Source organism: Chlorocebus sabaeus, unplaced genomic scaffold (genome assembly GCF_047675955.1).
Source record: "Chlorocebus sabaeus isolate Y175 unplaced genomic scaffold, mChlSab1.0.hap1 unalloc_scaffold_95, whole genome shotgun sequence".
Classification (NCBI taxonomy): Eukaryota; Metazoa; Chordata; class Mammalia; order Primates; family Cercopithecidae; genus Chlorocebus; species Chlorocebus sabaeus.
In genome coordinates, this window is record NW_027328314.1 from 103236 (window position 1) to 117777 (window position 14542).

At 39.2% G+C, this 14542-nt stretch overlaps 1 protein-coding gene across 3 annotated transcripts in view; it reads right to left on the reverse strand.

Moving 5' to 3' along the window:
• The window catches only part of LOC103247283 (cytoplasmic dynein 2 intermediate chain 1-like), a 109053-nt gene that overhangs the window by 50203 nt on the left and 44308 nt on the right, over positions 1-14542 (reverse strand). For 2 of the 3 annotated variants that reach the window (XM_073014340.1, XM_073014341.1), the window contains 3 exons: positions 7729-7806; positions 6958-7177; positions 3476-3578 (listed from right to left, as the gene is read on the reverse strand). In XM_073014340.1, coding sequence (XP_072870441.1) covers positions 3476-3578; positions 6958-7177; positions 7729-7806 — 401 coding nt within the window. The remainder of the gene's footprint in view (positions 1-3475; positions 3579-6957; positions 7178-7728; positions 7807-14542) is intronic. The other variant, XM_073014342.1, reaches the window with a different exon arrangement.

Sequence of the window (14542 nt, forward strand, 5' to 3'; positions counted from 1 at the left end):
ACTTTTATAGTTGTTTTAGCTGAAGGATTTCTCTGATACAAGTTATTCCATCAAGAAAGTAGGACTCCTTCCATATTCTTTTTTAAGATGCTTTTCTCGTATCACTGGAGCATTTTTCATGACATTATATCCTCAAGAGTATCCATCATTTTGATAGCTATATTTCATACCTGATAGAAAGCTGCCTATGCAGAGGTTGTACCAATTTGTTTCAAGCAAGCTTTTTCTCTACATTCTCATCAGTACTGAAGTATTATCTTTTTTTTTTTTTTTTTTTTTTTTTTTGAGAGGGAGTCTTGCTCTGTTGCCCAGGCTGTAGTGCATTGGCGCAATCTCAGCTTGCTGCAACCTCCACCTCCCAGGTTCAAGCAGTTCTCCTGCCTGAGCCTCCCGAGTGGCTGGGATTACAGGCATGTGCCACCATACGCGGCTAATTTTTGTATTTTTGGTAGAGACGGGGCGTCACCATGTTGGCCAGGCTGATCTCGAACCCCTTACCTCAGGTGATCTGCCCACCTCCACCTTCCAAAAGTGCTGGGATTACAGGCGTGAGCCACTATGCCTGGCCTAAGTATTATCATTTTTTAATACCTTGCCTATTCCATAAAAGAAAAATTCATCCCATTGTTTCAATATACTTTTCTCTGACAGGATATATTTTCACACATTTACTGACAGCCTAATTTTTCTCTGATGTGAATTCTCTCTGTGCCCTTTACCATCCTGGGACCATGTGGTGAGAGACTGGGGAAATAATGTAAGAGAAAATAAGCAAACACATTACTTTTCTCCCTACCTCTCTACCTTGAGCCACTGACAGGTTTTTCCTGTGGCCCCAGCAGGCCGGCCATGGCTCCGGCTCCCGACTGCCCAGCCGCTCCAGCTCAGGGGAAGTGGTGGCTCCTGCTGCCCCGAATCTCTGAGCTGCTCCTGGGCCCTGCTGAAGCTCAGCTCTTCCAACACCTACGGAATTCACTCCCTGTGTCACATCCTTCTGTTTAATGCCCAAATTAGTTTTTGTTTTCGTAACTGGATCTCGAGTCTTATATGATCTATGCTCATTTTTAACTAGGGCTATTTAACTTTGCTTATTAAGTTATAAAAACATTTTATGCATTAGGGATAATAAGTCTATCATATATTTTACAAATATATTTTTCCAATTGGTTAATTACCTTTAAATTTTGTCAAATTTATGGACAATTGTACCTTACAGAAATTTAATTTTTGAGGTACATTCCAGGAATTTTTATTTTTTCATTTTTATTATTTTTATTCTTAGAAAGTCCTTTCTTATCACTGAAATAAGCACTTACACTATCTATGCTCTTTCTTTTTTTCATTTTTTTAAAAATCCATTTGGAATATATCTTGGGTATAGTGTGAAGCAGGTATCTGTTTTCCCTCAAATTTCAAGTTGATTTACTAAATGTATATCTAGTAGTAAAAGTTCCTCTATACTATTTTTCTTCTCTGTACTTCCTTACAACACACAAATGCCAGAACTCATCCACACTCCTATAAAGCGTGGACTCCTACGTTTTTCTTAAAAACTTTTTTATTTTATTTATCATCAATCCCTTTATATTTCAGCCTTTCATTTCTTAAATTTTTCTTTTAAAATATTTAATTTTTGATTCAGTATAATCTACTTGCACACTATATATCAATCTAGTTAACAAGTCCTAGGACCTACCTAACTAGAAAACTACCAATTACTAGATTACCAGCCAGGCACGGTGGCTCACACCTGTAATCTCAGTACTTTGGGAGGCTGAGGTGGGTGGACTGCTTGAGCCCAGGAGTTCAAGACCAGCCTGGGCAACATGGCAAGACTCCATCTCTACATAAAAAAATATAAAAATTAGCTGGGTGTGGTGGTGCACACCTGTAATCCCAGCTACTCAGGAGGCTGAGGTGGAGGGTCACCTGAGCCCAGAAGGTCAAGGCTGCAGTGAACCAAGATCATGACATGCCATTCCAGCCTGGGTGCCAGAGCGAGACCCTGTCTCAAAAGCAGAAGACGTAAAATAAAGAAAAGGGAAGGGAAAGGGAAAGGGAAAGGGAAAAGGAAAGGGAAAGGGAAAGGGAAAGGAAGGGAAGGCAACCAATGACCTGCATCTACTTAGTGGCTCCTCCCTGACACATTCCCAGATGCCCCACAGCCCACAACAATCACTAGACTGAATTTTGTGGTTATCATTTTCTTGTTTTTCAAAATATAATTTTATCTCATATTTATATGAGTCTAAACAACATGCTGTCTAGCTTTATTTCTAGGTTTATAAAAATTGCATTAAACCATATGTACTTTTCTGAGAACTTGAATCAGGTTTTAAAAAAAAAAAAAAAAAAGCCATGGGGCCAGAAACTAGTTTTGCTACCTCCACAGGAGACCCAAAATATAAGGGTAGCAAAACTGCTGTGAAAACTGTTACCTTTATTACTATTATTATTATTTTTTCTATTTTGAGACAGGGTCTCGCTCTGCCACCCAGGCTGGAGGGCAATGGTGCAGTCACGGCTCAGTGCAGCCTCGACCTGTCAGACTCAAGCCATCTCCCACCTCAGCACCCCCCAGGAGCTGGGACCATAGGTGCGTCTTACTATGTTGCTCAGACCCAGTCTTGAACTCCTGTGCTCAAAGTGCTGGGATTATAGGCATATACCACCATGCCCAGCCACTTTTATTATTAATGATTGATTTTTTCATTTAGTAAATATTTATTGAGTACTTATTAAGGCCATGAACTAAGCCAGGTGATAAGAGATTTTAAACCCACTTTTAAAACTCTTTATTTTTTAGCCAGGCACGGTGGCTCATGCCTGTAATCCCAGCACTTTGGGAGGCCGAGGCAGGCGGATCACCTGAGGTCGGGAGTTCGAGATCAGCCTGACCAACATGGAGAAACCCTGTCTCTACTAAAAACACAAAATTAGCCAGGCGTGGTGGCAGGCGCCTGTAATCCCAGCTGCTCAGGAGGCTGAGGCAGGAGAATCACTTGAACCTGGGAGGCAGAGGTTGCAGTGAGCCGAGATTGCACCATTGCACTTCAGCCTGGGCAACAAGAGTGAAACTCTGTCTCAAAAAAAAAAAAAAAAAAAAAAATCTTTATTTTTTTCATTTACTCCTCAGTCATATGTGGGCTTAGAACGATAGACCCTTGACTTGAAAATATATCTTTTATAGATTTCTAAATTTTACAAATTTCTCAATTTACTCCCAGGGTAGCTCCAACTGTCCACCACAAATGTAAGGACAAACATCCAACATCAGCACATGGTACGTAGCAGCTCACACACCTGCTCTACTAACATCAGATATCAACACAAAGAAAAGTGTAGTACAAATTAAGTCATATACCCCAAAAGACAGTAGTAAAAATGCAACTTAAAACTCGATTTTTTTAAAGTATGTGAAAGAAAAGTATGCTAAAGCCCTGAACACCTTTGGCTGCTTTCCCAATACACCTACTTTTGCTTAAGGGCCTGAGTCCCACTCTTTTGACGGTGTGAAGCTGAGGCAAAATCCACAAAAATTCCACAAACGGAGGCTCTGGAAAGGGAACTGTTTGTATCTGTATGAGGGAGAAAAACACTATTTTTGCAACACTGCAATATGTCTTCCAAGCAAAAAAATATCCGGAGTAAAACAATTATAGGCGTATATAACAATTATAGTCAATAAACCCTTCAACTAACGACAAACATCTTCCATAAGCATTTAAGAGATCTCTCTTGCTTATTTCATCTAAAACTTTCAGGCAACAAAGCAAAATTTACTGATAATCTATTGTATGTATCACTCACACTATTAAAGAGTTTTAGAAATACTTAAGAATGCACAAAAGATGCAGTTCTAGGCCCATTCTGCAAAAAAAAACCAAAGATTATCTTTTAGTAAGGGAAGTGGAACAAGGGCATACAAAATTGCTAAAAAACAGAAACAAGTGCAAATTAATATTGAATCAATTACTTAATATGTCAAAGGGCACAAAACAAAAGAGAATGCAGGCATGAGCTTCCTCAGAAGAATTTCTAAAATTTCTGAAGATGTGACTAGATTATCAAATTGTCAGGCTGATGGAAAAGGTTCATATTATATAAGAATGAACAACTTGGCCAGGTGTGATGGCTCACGCCTGTAATCCCAGCCCTTTGGGAGGCTGAGGCAGGCAGATCACTTGAGGGCTGGAGTTCCAGACCAGCCTGGCCAATGTGGCAAAATCCCATCTCTACTAAAAATACAAAAATTAGCCAGGTGTGGTGGCGGGTGCCTGTAGTCCCAGCTGCTCGGGAGGCTGAAGCAGAAGAATTGCTTGAATCCAGGAAATGCAGGTTGCGGTGAGCAGAGATCACGCCACTGTACTCCAGCATGGGAGACAGAGTGAGACTCTGTCTCAGGGAAAAAAAAAAAAAAAAAAAAAGAAAGAAAGAAAGACAAGAACAAACAACTCCATCCATAATCCTTAGTAATGGACACAAACCATTCCTCAATCTACCTCTTTCCCCCTAAGGATTTCTATGGCTTCCTGTACATACTTATCTGCATATTTGTTTGTATATTTATTTCTACTGTATCTTACTGTCTTTTCATTCCTTTTGGATATCGGTTTGCACTTGTCCCACTGTCTTACAGTTTTATGAAACTCTCATAGCCCTTTCCCACACATCATCTCATCTGATCTTCACAACAAAGCTTGCAGGCCAGTGATGGAGAGGGTGTGGCTCTGGAGGATGCCTGTCTGGGTCAGGGGCCTGAGCTCAAGTCCCAGCACTGCCCGCTACTTGCTTCATGACCATGGGTTACTTCACCTCTGCATCTCGGGTCCCTTATTGTCGGACATCTGCCGTACAGGATGTGATAAGGACCACAGCAGGCCACGTTTATGAACAATTACAAAGCACCACACAGACATTTTAAGATGTGGCTGTTTTTAAGAATGAGAAAACGTTTAAAGTTACAGAATTAAGACTTGAATAAAGACATCCCTGGAACAGAGCCCACACCTCTGTGCAAGGCGTCAGCACTCAGCAAAGACTCCTTCACTGACCAAGTGGACCATTTACCTTTTGGAAGTGTACACAGGCTTTCCAACACCATGGTGTAACTTCAGTGCATGGGAAAAAGTTATTTACCAAATGGTTTCCTACTGCCCCAAAAAAGGATAAGGTGTGCAGTTTATAACCAAGTAGTCCAAGCACCACAGGGTGCAGCAGGGAATAGCCAAGGAGGACACAGAAACCAAACGGTACCGGCTGCTTGATGAATTCCACAGAACAGCAGTGGATGGTGCTTAGCACTCAGAACGTGCCTGCCACTCCTTTAAGCAACTTCCATGTTTAGCTTGTTTAATCTTCACAATAACCCTAAAGAAAGTCTGAGGCTCATTTCACAGTTAAGGAAAATGAGGCACAGAGAGGTTAAGTAACTGCCCAAGATCACACAGCTAGTCAGTTATCTGAAACCCTGGGGTCAGCACGGCTCCGTGATTCCTGCTTCAGCACAGACCACGACATCAGTGCTGTGCTAGCCTTTACGACCGTCCACCGGTGCCAGCTCAACATGAAACAGGGCCAAGAAAGCAGCTCCAGCTTTGTATATGGCAGTGAATAACTCCTTCAAATAAGAAATACGCCAAAAATAATCTCTTATATTGAGAGCTGTAACTTCTAATCTTGTAAATGAGGCTAATGAAGAAATAACACTAAGCATAAATGTAGAAAATGAGTAACAAAAAAAGGTTATTCATAGATCTGCTAAGAAAACCAGTAATGTTAAGAATAAAATCCTGCTCACTTCTCAGCAACTCCAGAGCAGACAAGCTTTAATGCTGTCAGGAAATCCTGGGTGTTGGTGGCACACAGACCCTCCCTGTGTGCAGCGCTACTCCACGGGCAACTGAGGGAAACAGTCCCTGAGCCTCAGCCGGGCAATAGGGCTGAAGAAGGGGAAGATCCTTACCTCTACCAGGACAGGTGCCCTTTTGCTATAAGTTTAAAGAACGCTCTATCAGCACTGCCCAGCTGAGTTCTGCCATCTCTGCAGCAGGCACAAAATGTGAGACAAAGAATCATTCTGCAAAACCTTCATTTGTATTAGTGCATCATATTAATTACTAACTATAATTAACTGCACTACTGAATATTTTACTGATAAAGTAGTATGTCATCAAATAATATTTTAACATTATCCTATTTTACCCTCAGTGCCCATGTTTTATCAGAAAGTCATAGTTGTCCTTTAAAGCGATTTGAAACGTTAATTCCTACTCTTACAAGTAACATTATATCCTGATGCTAAGAATTTGGAGAAAAAATACATTTCTAAATTTAATTTAAAAAGGTCTTTGTAGGGAAAAAAGAATGAATCAAGAGCATGCTTCGTGTCAGGCTCAGTCTAACTGTGTCCCAAGACTTGACAGGCACCTCAAACCCTCAGTCACCACATGCCTCATGAAGGCACTCACTGGTGGACACTGCCACACCTCCAGGGAAAACCATGATGATTCCTCTGTGGAAACTCTATGAGCACATCATCAGGAAAAATAAGAGCATGTGCTCACAGATGGATAAAACGCTGGTTGCAAAGAAAAAACAAGCCAGGCTGCCCACTGAGGAGGGCCACAGTATCCTCAGCTCCCTCAGAGAACAGGAGCATCAGTGCTCACTGAGTGGGGCCACAGCGCCCTCAGCTAACCTAAGGCCTGGGCGCTGAGCAGAACAGTGATGTGCAACTTCTCTGTGTAAGAGAATTCTTGATGTGCTCGTGCTCAAGTCTTCGGGGGGCCTCCTATGCTATGTGGTAGTTGCAAGGGCACAGCACCACCAGCATGTGGAAGATGTTACTTCTCTGCCCACCTTATTAGAGCAGGCCTGTGTGTGATGGCATCTGTGAGGGCTCAGTACACAGAGCCCTAAGAGCATGGACACCAACAGTAGCATTGATTTGTTTACCTGTCCTGGGCTCCTTTTCAAATTCTGTTCTACCTTGCTTCTGAAACAGTTTCAAAGATAACTCGCCAATCCTTTCATTTTCTGCATTAATAGCTCTTTGAATTTCTTGTATTTCCTTTTTTTGAGCTAGAGGAAGTTCTTCCATTTTTTCTCTTGACTCAGGTTCATTACTGCTTTCATCATCATCACCATCACAAACCTCAAAGTCATCTTCGTAGTCCTGCAAACAATAACAATCTTTTGGAACACTTTAAGACAAATTGACTTTACGTTATCACTCATACTGAACAAAACATGACAGCTTATAACTTAAAACAGACAATGTCCTTATTACAGCTATTTATAGTTCCCCGACTTTAATGTTTTTGAAGATACAGCTACACAAACTGCTACCTTTATTTCTCTAAAAATAAATCACACAGTACAGAACCACATACAGAAGACCTATCAATCACCATCACGTGCAGACACTTGTACTGAGAATGTGAACGTGTGTGTGTTTTTATAGATACCTACATCACACTTTTCTATGCAGTGCACTTAAATGTGAGTTAAATTATGAAATCATTTAATTACATCATATTGGTAAGTATTGGTAGAAGTATAGAAAGCATTTTATAGGTAATAGCTTGACCTAAATCAAACCTAGATAGATACTGAGTATTAGGATTAATAAAGAGAATAAAAAGGGCATCGGATTTACTATATATAAGCTGATGTTTAAGAATAAATGATTTTTAAGCTAAGGAAAGTTTTAACTTTTATATATACTTCAAAATCATCTTCACAACTGGCTGTATATGCATCAGCTCTAGCATGTTCTAAATCAGTTTCTTCCTTTTCAATTTCCTAGAGGTAAAAATCAAACATGAAACCAAAAAATTCAATCATAAACTTGAATATTGCAAATAGGCTGGGAAAACATATGTTTTCTGAGATTCATTTCATGTTGCTAATTTGAAACTCTAAGTATTTTTAAAACTAATACAATGTTAAATTCCTTTAAGAAATACCCTTGCTAACTTATAGGTGGGACCAAAAAGAGAATACAGTAAACATTCTTTTCAGGAAACCTCTGTAATTCTGGTGGCTGTAGTTCTGTAATTCTGTAATTCTGGTGGCTAAAATTTGTTTAAGTGTTTTACAAATAAACTTCAAATGTGCAGCAATCCATTTCTTCTCCGTGAACATACTCCCCACTGAATAGTGCTCAGCTGATCTACACCGTTAAAGACAGAGAAACAGGCCAGGCACTGTGGCTCACACCTTTAATCCCAGCACTTTGGGAGGTCAAGGCAGGCAGATTACTTGAACTCAGGAGTTGGAGACCAGCGTGGGCAACATGGCGAAACCTCATCTCTACCAAAAATACAAACAATTAGCTGGGCATGGTGGTGTGCAGCTATGGTCCCAGCTACTCCGGAGGCGGAGGTGAGAGGACTGCTTGAGCCTGGGGGGCAGACGCTGCAGTGAGCCAAGATCGTGCCACTGCACAATCCAGAAGAAATTACAAGGCATATTAGAAAGCAGAAAATACAGTTTGAAGAGACAGAGCAAGCACCAGTTCCAGACATGGCAGGGATGCTGGAACTGTCAGAACAGGAACTTAAAACAACTATGAGTAACTTCCTAAGAGCTCTAATAGATAAAGTTCATAGCACGCAAGCAGAGAGATGGAAAGCCAAAGAAAGAACCAGAAAGGAGAGTTCAAGGTCAAAAACAACAGAAACAGAAGTGAAGAACAACTTTGATGGGCTCACTAGTAAACTGGACACAGCTGAAGAAAAAAGTCTCTGTGCTTGATGATACCTCAACAGAAACCCCCAAAACTCAACAGCAAAGAGAACAAAAAGTGGGAAGGAAAAAAAAAAAACAAAAAAAAACAGAACAAAATATCCAAGAACTGTGGGACAACTGCAAAAGGTATTCACGTGTGTAATGGGGATGGCAAAAGAAGAGAGAAAGGAACAGAATATTTGATAAAATAATGACTGAGAATTTCTCCAAACTGATGTCAGACACCAAACCACACATCCGGGAAGCTCATAGAACACCAACATCAATGTCAAAAAATCTACACCTAGGCATATTATATCAAAACTACAGAAAATCACAGGTAAGGACAAAATCCTAAAAGAAGCCAGATGGGGGAAAAAAAAAAACTTTACTGAGGAACATAGATAAGAATTACAGGCCGGGCATGGCGGCTCACACCTATAATCCCTGCACTTTGGGAGGCTGAGGCAGGTAGATCTTCTGAGGTCAAGAGTTTGAGACTAGCCTTACCAACATGGTGAAACCCCATCTCTACAAAAACACAAAAATTAGCTGGGCACGGTAGTGCTCGCCTATAATCCCAGCTACTCAGAAGGCTGAAGCAGAAGAATCACTTGAACCTGGGAGGCAGAGGTTGCAGTGAGCTGAAATCACACCGTTGCACTACAGCCTAGGCAACGAGAGCAAAACTCCATCTCAAAAAAAAAAAGAATTACATTCAACTTCTCAGATATCATGAAGCAAGAAGACAGCATAGAGAAATGTTTAAAGTACTGAGAGAAAAATATTCACCAGCCCAAAATTACACATATACTCTACAAAATTATCCTTCCAAAGTGAAGGAGAAATAAAGACTTTCAAACAAAATTGAGGGAATTTGTTGCCAGTAGACCTGTCTTGCACGCAACATAAAAAGAAGTTCTTCAGAAAGAAGGTGTATTAGTCCGTTTTCACGCTGCTGATAAAGACATACCCGAGACTGGGAAGAAAAAGAGGTTTAATTGGACTTCCAGTTCCACATGGCTGGGGAGGCCCCAGAATCATGGCAGGAGGCAAAAGGCACTTCTTACATGGCGGCAGCAAGAGAAAATGAGGAAGAGGCAAAAGTGGAAACCCCTGATAAACCCATCATATCTCATGAAACTTATTCACTATCACAAGAATAGCACGGGAAAGACAGGGGCCCCATGATTCAATTACCTCCCCTGGGTCCCTCCCACAACACGTGGGAATTCTGGGAGATACAATTCAAGCTGAGATTTGGGTGGGGATACAGCCAAACCACATCAGAAAGAAAATAATATAGGTCAGAAACGTGGGTCAACATAAAAAAAAGAAAAGCATGGAAGAAAAAATAAAGGGAAACAACTCTTCCTTTTCTATTTCTTAATTGATCTAAACAGTTTGTTCAGAATAATAGTAACAAAAATGCATTCAATTACATATGCTTAGGTATTTATTCGTGTGTGTGTGTGTGTGTTTGTGTACACATATGTACAGTTAGCCCTCCTTATCTGTGTGTTCTACATCCATGGATTCAACCAACCACAAACCAAAAATATTTGGAAAAATAAAAATAAAAAATAATACAAATTTTAAAATACAGTATAACAACTATTTACATAGCATTTACATTGTATTAGGTTTTATAAGCAATCTAGAGATGACTTAAAGTACATGGAAGAACATGCATAGGTTATATGCAAATCCTATGCCATTTTATTTAAGGAACTTGAGCATTTACAGATTTTAGTATCCACAGGGGGTCCAAGAACCAACCCTGTGCCAATACCAAGGGATAACATGCTTATGTCGGCTTATACACAAGTAAAATGAATGACAGCAAGGATACAAGGAATGGGAGTGGTACAGTCTTATTTAAAAGTGGACTTGGATTGATTGTAAATGTATTAAAACCACTTTAAAAAGTTGAAAAAAAAAGAACCTTTAACTGATATGCTAAGACAGTAGAGAAAACAGAATCATAAAATATTCCATTAAAACCACAAAAGGCAAAAAAAGAATGAAAGACAAAAACAGGAACAAATAACAAGGGCCACAAATAAAAAATAGTGACAAATATGGTAGACGCTAATCCAATATATCAATAATCACTTTGAACATCAATGATCTACATGTGCCAATCACAAGACAGTATTGTCAGAGAGGATCAAAAAACAAGCTCCATCTACTTATTGTCTTCAAGAAACCCCAATGAAGAAAAATATACCATGCTCACACTAATCAAAAGAAAGCAAAAGTTATTATACTAATTTCTGACACAGCAGACTTCAAAGTAAAGAGAGTCAACATGAATAAAGAAGGGCATTACGCAATGATAAAGATGCCAATTTTATGTCTTTAATGAAATACATAACAATCCTTAATATGTATTTGCCTAACAACAGAGTGTCAAACTATTTATGTCAAAAACTAATAGAACTGCAAGAAGAAATAGATGAATCCACTATTATAGCTGGAGACTTCAACATCTCCCTATCAGAAATGGCCAGATCCAACAGGCAGAAAATGAGTAAGAATATAGCTGAACTCCACGGCACCATCAGTGAACTGGGTGTACGGGGCAGCTTTAGACTGCTTCACCCAACAGCAGCAGAATACACATTCTTATCAAGCTCGCATATAACACTCACCATGATAGCCCACATTCTGGGCCATAAAACACATCTTAACAAATATAAAAGAACAGAAATTATACATCTGCTCTCAGAGCACAATGGAATCACATTAGAAATCAGTAACAGAAAAATAACTGGAAAATTCCACAATATATGAAGATTAAACAACATATTTCTAAGTAACACAGAGGCTCCAAAACACATCTCAGAAATGTAAAAGCATTTTGAACTAAATAAAAATGAAAACAAACTTATCGGAATTTGTGGAATGCAAACAAAAGCAGTGCTTACAGGGCAATTTATAGTGTTGAATGCATACATTAGAAAAGAAGAAAGATCTAAAATCAATCATCTAAGTTTTGAGCTTGGATTAACTAGAAAAATAAGAGCAAATTAAATCTGAAGTAAGCAGAAAAAAGAAATATTAGAGCAGAAATCAATAAAATTAAAAATAGGAAATCAACAGAGAAAAATCAATGAAATCAAAAGTTGGCTTTTTTGAAAATATTGATAAATCAGTACACTTCTAGGCCAAGCTAACTAAGGGAAAAAGAGAGCAGACCCAAATTATTAGCATCAGAAAAGTAAGAGGGGACATCACTGCAGATCCCATGATGTTAAAAGGATGATCCAGTAATACCACGAACAGCTCTATGCCCATAAATCTGATGACCTAGTAAAATGGGCCAGTTTCATGAAAGGCACAGTTGCTAAAACTCACACTAGAAGAAACAGAGAATTTAATAGGCATATACCTCTTAAAGAAATCGAGTCAATAATAACCTTCTAAAAAAGAAAACACAAGGCCCAGCTAGTGCTAGAAAGCACTAGCACTGGTGAATTCTACCAAACATTTAATAAAGAAATTATACAATTCTTACCTGGGCACAGAGGTTCACACCTGTAATCCCAGCACTTTGGGAGGCCAAGGCAGTCAGATCTGAGATGGGTGAATCACCTGAGGTCAGGAGTTTGAGACCATCCTGGCCAACATGCTGAAACCCCGTCTCTACTAAAAATACAAAAATTAACTGGGTGTGGTGGCAGGCACCTGTAGTCCCAGCTACTCGGGAGGCTGAGGCAGGAGGATCGCTTGCACCTGGGAGACAGAGGTTGCAGCGAGCCAAGATCACAGCACTGTACTTTAGCCTGGGAGACAGAGCAAGACTCTGTCTCAAAAAAAAAAAAAAAAAAGAAAGAAAGAAATTACACAATTCTTTACACTCTTTCAGGGGACAGAGGCAGAAAGAATACTTCCTTAATCATTGTATGAGTTCAGTATGATCGAGATAAAGATATTACAAGAAAAAAAAAAAAAACTACAGAACAATATCATTCATGAATACAGATGCAAAAATCTGCAACAAAACTGTACCAAATCGAAGCTAACAATATATACAAAGAATCACACAGGGCCAGGCATAGTGGCTCACACCTGTAATCCCAGCACTTTGGGAGGCCAAGGCAGTAAGATCACTTGAGCCCAGGAGTTCAAGACCAGCCTGGGTGAGATCTTAAGACCCTGCCTCTACAAAAAATTTAAAAACTAGCTGGGCAAGGCGGCTCATGCCTATAGTTCCAGCTACTCAGGAGGCTGAGGTGGTAAGATTGCTTGAGCATGAGAGGTTGAGGCTACAATGAGCCGTGATCACCCTACTGCACTTGAGTCTGAGCGACAGAGTAACACCCTGCCTCAAAAAAATAAAAGATAAAAAATAAAAAGAATCATATGCCACAATCAGCTGGCATTTATCCCAAGTATGCAAGCCTGCTTCGACATTCAAGGATCAATTAATGTAACCCATCAAATCAACAGGCTAAAAGAGAAAAATCATGAGGTCATATCCATAAATGGAGAAAAAACATTTGACAAAATCCAACAACCATTAATGATAAAACTCTTAGTAAACTAGGAATAGAGAGAAATTTCCTCAACTTGATGAAGAACATCTACAAAAAAAATACAGCTAATATCATACCTAAGTGAGAAACTCAAAGTTTTCCCACTACGATTGAAAACAAAAGAATATATCATCTCATCACTCCTTGTCAGCATCATGCTGGAAGTTCTAACTAATGAAATAAGAAAAGGAAATAAAAAGTATACTGATTGGGAAGAAAGAAATTAAAATTTCTTCACAGATAATATGATAGTCTGTGCAGAAAATCTGAAAGAACTGAACAACAATAACAAAAAAACCGACTGGAAATAATAAGCAAGGTCACAGAACACAGGGTAAGTACAAAAAAGTCCATTTCTTTCCTATATACCAGCAAGGAACAAGTAGAATCTGAAATTAAAAACACATTATTACTTATATTAGCACCCTCTAAACTCAAATAGGTATCAATCTAACAAAACAAGTACAAGATCTCTATGAGGAAAACTATAAAGCTCTGCTAAGCAAAACAAAGAACTAAATAAAGGGAGAGATATTCCATGTTCACAAATAAGGCTCAAATCTGTCAAGATGTCAGTTTTTCCCACCTTGACCTATAGCATGCAATCTCAATCGATGTTTCAGAACTGTATGAATATTGACAAACCAGCTCTAAAGTTACATGTAGAGGCGGAAGATCCAGAATAATCAACACAACATTGAAGGAGAACAAAGTTGGAGAACTGACATGACCTGATGTCAAGACCCACTACAAAGCTATAGCAATCAAGACAGTGTGTACTGGCGAAAAGACTGAACAAATAGATGAATGCAACAGAACAAAAAGCCCAGAAGTAGACCCACATAAATATATCAACTGATGTTTGAAAAGGGAGCAACAGCAATACAGTACAATGAATGAAAGATAGTCTCTACAAAAATGGTTCTGGAACAAATAAACAGTCACACGATAACCTAGACAAAGACCTTACACCCTTCAAGAAAACACACTCAAAACAGATCACAGACTTAAGTGTAAAATGCGAAACTATAAACTCTTAGGAAATAGCACAGGACAAATCTAGATGACTTTAGGTATGGAGATGACTTTTTAGATACAACACCAAAAGCATAATCTATGAAAGAAAAAATTGGTAAGCTGGACTTCATTAAAATTAAAAACTTCTGTAAGAGACAATGTCAACAGGAAGAGAAGACAAGTCACAGAGAGACTGACAGAAAATATTTGCAAAAGACAACTGATAAAGGAGTGTTATCCAAAATACACAT